The 7500-nt window shown below is 37.7% G+C and overlaps 1 protein-coding gene across 10 annotated transcripts in view; it reads left to right on the top strand.

Moving 5' to 3' along the window:
• Window positions 1-7500, top strand: part of LOC119589991 (voltage-gated potassium channel subunit beta-2-like) — a 218188-nt gene that overhangs the window by 164902 nt on the left and 45786 nt on the right. For all 10 annotated transcript variants that reach the window (XM_037938690.1, XM_037938687.1, XM_037938685.1 and 7 more), the window contains one exon: window positions 4454-4660. In XM_037938690.1, the coding sequence (XP_037794618.1) occupies window positions 4454-4660 (207 nt within the window). The remainder of the gene's footprint in view (window positions 1-4453; window positions 4661-7500) is intronic.

Here is a 7500-nt window from a genome sequence, read left to right as displayed (position 1 = left end):
CTTAATAGTTCGTCAGAAGAACGAAAAAATACTATTCATACACGTTTATTTGGCTCCTTTGTTCAGTCATGAAGCATCTATGTAATATATGTATAAACAAGTTGTATGTAGTTCCGACGTAATTGGGCTTAGACGTAATTTGGGAGTTGTGATCCTTTCCCGCCAGAAGGTTTACCTTCTCAGAACAATATATACTTAAGAAAGAAATTAAATTGCATGCAGGGACGTGTTATATTATGAACTAGTATTATTTCCCTTCTCCTTTTCCATAACATTGGCGCATAGATAACCATTTAGGCTTAATTAGCACTGCAACTAACGGATGGACGTGAAGGCAGCGCGCTTTTCAACCAAGTTTTTAGAAGAAGAATATGAATAAAATGATTGATGTTACGCAGCCCTTCATGATCGAACAAGAGAAAACAAATGAACATAAAAGAAACATTTGTTTTCGCTTCTCGGACGAACAGTCATTTACGATGATTGGCAATCAATTTGTAAATGTTGTAAATAGGCAAAGAAAAATTGCATCATATCATGACATGCTTTTATATTTGTTTCAATTACTTTTATAATTATTTTAGAACATTCATCTTTTCGCGAGTTTAAAAATTAAGACATTCTAAATATCAATACGAGTGACAGAGTTTGCTTTAAGCTTTTTTGTAGCATTGTTTATTCAACAACAGGGTTTATATTACATTTAAATGCACTATTGTTACCACATAAAATCCCAGCCTGATAATTTTAGGATGGCCATGACTTTATTCGGTCAGCTTATGACTGCAGTGAAGCAGTTAGTAATTTTTAAACTTAGATTTGTAAATATTCCAAAAAATGGAACAATGCGTAACTTCCGTTATCTGGCTCTTTACATTATTGTACAAAGCTCTGAGGTGCTAATGACATGCTGCCCGCCCTGGTATAAACTCCCCCCAGAAATCTCTTGCTCTCTTGTTTGCATTTGGTACATTTTTTTTTTTTTTTTTTACAAATTGGTGTCATATATTTTGTATATCATGGTCCTTCAGTTGTAGTCTGGAGCATGCTATAACTGATTTGTGCCGATACGTTTTTATACTGTTGCAGTAATTCATGGTTCTCACCGGTAAACACGGCGTAATTTTTTCTTTAACTTTTGGAATTTGGAGCTCCCATTGAAACTTTTTTGAGTAGATGAAGGATTTCATTATGGTAAAGATGGGCGATTGAAGGTTAAGTATCAAAACTGAGTTGAGATTGGCTTTGAATGCGCGTGCTTGCAGACAATTTCCTACGCCAATAGTAGTGGTTTTTTTTTTCGATACAATATCAAGAGTGTAAACCACCAAAGGTTAAACGTAGTTCTACGATTTTATGACACGCTATATGTGCCTCCATGGAGTAAAGTTATGAATTATGACGTCCTCTACTGAAGTCAGCCCAAAAAAGTTTTGAAGTATCTGAATATACAGATTTTTTCCCAAAATCAGAGCGACCGAAATTGAAAAAGACGGCAAAACTTGTATGAAATATGACTTGATTACGACCTCCATGCGACACGAATCTGAGCGATGTTCAGTTTAGCCGCGAAAAGATAAATAATATGATTTACTCACACGTGTTAGATACATGTGCTACGCCTTTTAAGGTCAGTTGTCCAAGTATAACCGACTTTTAGTAGGCCATAACAGTGATCTAAAATTGTAATAATAATACATCTGAGTTATCCATAGATAAAGTTGGTGTGAGTGAAGTAGGAGCCTCGCTTGACCAACGGGAGTTGTTTTGAGATCGCTCTGCTGTGATAAGGCTTGCGTGTCTTGTTTGTGAGACGCGCAAATGAATCATATCCTCATACAACAAACTATATCAGAAAAAAGGGAAAAAATGAATATCTGATTTAATTGCGAGGGAAAAAAATCTAAAATTAAAGAAAAGATTCTTATTTTTGTGGATATTAATATCTGCTGGCTTATGAAAAATGTTTCACTACTAATAACTATCTAAATGTATATATATGTGTGTGTGTGTGTGTGTGTGTGTGTGTGTGTGTGTGTGTGTGTGTGTGTGTGTGTGTGTGTGTGTGTGTGTGTGTGTGGACAGATATTCTTTTCGAATTTTTGGGAGGAAAACCTAAAGCACTAAAGCAAACATACCCCAAAGCCTTTGCAAACCTAGAAGACTTTTTTCGCGTTTTTGAAATGACTTTCCTACGGACAGCCCCTGAAGTAATTATCTTGTGAAACGGTTTTTGAAACATGAGGAAAAGGTTTATGTCAGGCACTTGTCTAAAAGAAGTTCTCCACAAGGGAATCGGGTACTTTCCTATGGTAGGTTACTTATGTGTCAACTGCACAAAGAAATCAAGCACATTCTCAGACACTGCTAAACTGCGGTACATCCGGCAAACGTTTTTGCGTAACTCAGAGTTGAATACTTCCACCTAGAAACGTCAATCTGAATAGGGCACACTGAGAAAGGAAATGCGGCAAGCTTTTCTACTCTAAAATAGGATTTCAAAATACAAATATACAAATAAGTGACAAATGGAAGATCGTCTTGTTACAAGCCAGTGACAAAATTCGCAAGGTGTTTGAACCAGTAAAGCTCGATAAGTTTTGATGTATCATCCCACATAATGGAGGAAAAAACTCTGGAGATTCTTTTGGCTGTTGCAACCAAAAAGGAATATCTTGCAATGTACTATCATGATCCAACGTATCTGAACCTCCTTCCTCTCCTACCTCTGCGCGGCGGGTCATGTGAGGTAGAACCGTTGGTAGAGAGGGATCTGCAAGGAGCACAGGGGTAAGGGTTTCAACTATTTGTTCGCCAAATGTTATCACTACATATCGTATCATATGAATTTACTACTACATTAGGCTACTACTGCTGTTTACTTTTACCATCATTACTGCCTCGTGCAATAGCCTACAACTTTGATTGACAACTGATATCGTGATACTTCGAAACATTTTGAAACAACCTAGGCGTTTTACGCATTAAACTCATTTCGAAACGAGCTGTGAACTAACACCCATTCACACGTCCAGCCGGTTAGCCAAGTAAATTTGAAAAAAAAAAACTAAATAATAATCATAATCATAACAAAATTGTAATGGTTTTGTATATGCAAATAAAATTCTACCGTCTGTGTATCTCAAATGCATAAAAAGCAAATAAAAATGGGTTGCATTAGATCTGCTTTTTGGTCGCCGCCGGAGAGTATTACTGGAAGCGCCCGTCGTACACTCAAGTTAAGGCACCTCAAAGGTAGACGGCAATCGTAATTAGGTTCATAGGAACCTGGCAATGACTGAAAGTTCTAGTTTTATCGTCATGAGTAATGAGCTGGGATTCACTATCTTCTAAATGAGCTGTGTCAGCTACACAGAGTTGCCAAATTGGCCATTAATCTCATGAATTACGATTTTTCTTTGCAGTTTTCACTCTCCCACTGCTCGCAAAACATTTTTGCGCCGCCTTGTTGATCCAATAGAAAACGCATACAACTGCTTGGCTCGATGCCGAGTTGAACATCTGTTCTACCCTTGCAGGTATACCTAGCATCAAATTTCGCAATAAATGGCCTAGTTATAGCTACGGCCAGTTGGGTAATTTGAGGAAGGTTCTAATCTACTGCTCATCACTATGTGGTTTATTCATTATGCTGAATGAACTGTGCCCACACTGACAAATACTTCCCAGGACAAGCAGGACAAAGCGTATCAGAATTAATAATGTCGCTCCAAGATTTCTTATCCATTTATGTTTGACCAAACACAAGCAGCACACTCAATTGACTTAAAGGTATAAGCCATCCAGTTGGATATGTTATCTACCAACCACAAAATTTCAAGTCGTAGACATTAGGTACGTATATATTTGTGTGTGTGTGTGTTGTGTGTGTGTGTGTGTGTGTGTGTATGTGTATATATATATATATATATATATATATATATATATATATATATATATATATATATATGACAAGTAAAACACTCTTCCGTGTTGATAGTATAGTAGAAAAAAACACAATGCAAAAACTAGATTTATTGAAAATGAGACTACAGTTTCGAAATCCACCTAGGTTCTATCGTCAGGTCTAAAGATGGAACCCAGGTGGATTCCGAAACAGTAGTCTCATTTTCAAAAAATCTGTTTTTTGCACTGTGGGTTTTTCTACTTTATACACACACATACGCGCGCGCGCACATGCGCATGCACACACACACACACACACACACACACACACACACACACACACACACACACACACACACACACACACACACACACACACACACACACACAGAAACACACGCACACATACACATACACACACACATACACATATATTACATACAGTATACCTGACATATACACAGACACAATAGGTGCTAACTTCCTCCAGATATAGACTGCTAATGAAATTCTCCTTAGTCTAACCAGTGCTTTTGTGTGAGCGCAGAGGTGGTGCGCGCGGCGTCGCACTGCATAGACCAAGGTTGGTGCATGTACTGGGGCACGTCCCGCTGGTCGGCCGTCGAGATCATGGAGGCGTGGACCAACTGTCGCCAGTTCAACTGCATCACGCCCATCGTGGAGCAGAGCGAATACCACCTCTTCTGCAGGAGCAAGACAGAGCTCTATCTGCCTGAGATCTACAACAAGATCGGTGAGTTGGACGTGACTGCCTTCATCTGGGGAACGGGACCTTAACATTAATTGCAGAATTCGCTTTACTTGCCAGCACTTGAATACTTTCATAAATCAATGAATTATTTTTTTACTGAAAAGTTCGATAATACACACACACGCACACGCACATACACACACACGCGCGCGGAGAGTTACAGTGCATCGCCTCAGTAAAGTACATCTATTACATGTTGAATACGGAGATCAGGCAATGGGTGGCCTAAGTCTGCTAGCCATGGGTTCTGTAAATGTGTACGGTTCACGTTGGAAGAATAATTTGGGTTATAAAGTGAACGACTAAGTGAAAATTTGAAAAGATAGTGACGCTTTGTGAGCCAAGAAGTGAGAGCGAAGGGGAAGGAGGCGAGAAATGACCGCGAATACTACATGGTAAGCGTTTTCGCGCATAGAGATAACTGCCGGGAGTACAGCTCTATTTTTGTATTTTGTGTTTTATGGGTAACCATTCAGATCAGGAAAATGACGCTAACGGAAGCAGCAGATAGAACTGAGGCTCAGAGAGATAATACTGAAAAGTCTGGCATGAAAATCAAAGGAAACGTTAGAAGAAGATTGGCAACAGTAGTCAAATCGAGGCAAAGAATCTGCAAGAAAAAATTGATGAAGTAATCAAAGTACAGGAAACTGTTAAGCAGATTGAAAGCAATTTGTCAAGCAGCCAGTCTCAAATAATAAAAGCAAAAGATGACAGCTAATATGCCGATGTATCTGAAGTAAAGGGAACTGTAAATGAAATGGGAAAAAAGTAAAAAAAAAAAAAAAAAAAGGATCTCAAGATCGCAAAGGAAGAAATAAAAACACAGCTTGCAGAGACGGTAAAGAAAAATGAATTTAAGTCACACTTTGGGCAACACGCAAGGAATATTGCAATTTGGCTGATGTAAACAAGGACATAGTCATATTGGGACATGAAGAAAAAGTTGTAGAAGATGGAATCGAGCGATCCAATGAAAACAAGAAATTGATTGTCAATATTTTCAAAATCATAAATCCCGAATTCTCGGAGCAGAATATCATATCCCATAGAAGGATAGGATTATTCGAAAGGGGAAAGAAACGCCCTTTAAAGGTGACATTCATGAATAAGCAAGTGGTAACTGATATAATAAAGAAAGCTTTAGTCTTGGTCACCCACAAAGAATATAAGAAAATATAATAAGAGAAAATATGACCAAAGATGATAGAGAAATACTGCAGAAAAATGGAAGAGGAAAAAAAAAAACGGAGACGAACAATGGACTGAAAAAATTAGTTCCTTTGGAGAGTGAGATTCCCCCGAGCAAAACAAGTTTAATATTGAAACCAAAATGTGGAGACAGACAATCATTAGCCTTGCAGCCAAAAGGAATACCGAAAGATTATACATTAACAGTTTATACAATTATAGATGCATTATTTTCGAAGTTACTAGAACTAGACGCAGTTATTGAAAGTAGTAAACCAGCTGTAATATGCATCACTGAATCCAAACTGAATCCCTTCGTAGACGATGTTGCATTAGGGACTCTGAGACTACAATATTTGAAGAAAAGATAGGGCAAATGGAAATGGAGGGGGGGGAGAAATATTAATAAGGAAAGGAATTATTATAAAGGAGATAGAAATTCAGCAAGATCCCATAGTAGAACCAAAACATAATAATAACCAGTGTACATGCCACCTCACACATCGGTGTCCAAATTACCAAAAACTTATTCAAGAAATGTTAGAGAGCCTGGAAGAAGTGCTACAATTTGCGGAAACTAATGCAAAAGAATTCTTGTAAATGGGGATTTTAATAGCAATATTGACTGGGAAAGTTTCGATCCCTGAGCTCAGCCAGATTCGTGGAATGCAAGATTAGTAGAAGTCATAAAGGAATTCTGTCTCTTCCAGAAGGTAACAGATCATACCAGGATAGGAGGGCTAGATAGACCTTGACCTAATATTTACAAAGCATAAAGATGACATTAAGGATATAGAGTACTGCCCTCCTCTGGTATTAAATTGAAATGCAGTCTGCTACAGGAAAAAACTCATCGTAAGTAAGGAAAGAAAAGGAAAATACAATTACAAGAGAGGTAATTGTAGAAACATTAAAGATATCTCTGATGGCATAAACTTGGAACCCTTCCTGTACGAAGAGAACCTTGATATGGAATATTCTAAATTTTGCGAAGTCTATAAACAAAGGGTAGAAGATTTTGTATCAAGACTCAAAACTGAAGCAAGAAATAGCCAAAAGTGGTTCAATGATAAATGCAAAACAGCTCCTTTGGAGAAGATCCAGAAGACAGAGATCTCAGGCAGCGTATGGAAGGTATAGAGTAGGAAGAAATGAGTATACCCAAACCATGAGGGAGGCGAAATCAGACTTTGAAAATGATACAATTAATAAATGTACACACAACCAAAGTTCTTCTTTAACTACATAAATAGTGAAATTAAAAATAAAGATCAAATTAGCGTCAACAAAGGCAATAACATCGTTTATACCAAGGAAGAGGAAATGTGCGAAATCCTTAATGAGAAATTTCAGTCAGTGTTTGTTCAGGACGAAGACATGGTAAAGATCTGGAGTATGACGCAATGATATGGAGTCCACACTTTAAAAAAGTATATAGATAAACTAGAAAGAGGTCTTACTACATTGGAAGAAGAAGAAAAAGAGGTGACATGATAATGATGTTCAACTATATTACAGGAAGGGTGAAGTTAGACAAAGATGCCTTTATAATTTTGAACACAAGACGGTCGAGAGGACACAGCAAAAAGTTGAAAGTAAAAAGAGGCGAGAAAGATGTCAAGAAGTTCAGC

This window comes from Penaeus monodon, chromosome 26 (assembly GCF_015228065.2).
Source record: "Penaeus monodon isolate SGIC_2016 chromosome 26, NSTDA_Pmon_1, whole genome shotgun sequence".
In the NCBI taxonomy this organism is placed as follows: domain Eukaryota; kingdom Metazoa; phylum Arthropoda; class Malacostraca; order Decapoda; family Penaeidae; genus Penaeus; species Penaeus monodon.
The sequence above is the reverse complement of the archived record's forward strand: the minus strand, read 5'-3'. Positions and strand labels throughout refer to the sequence as shown.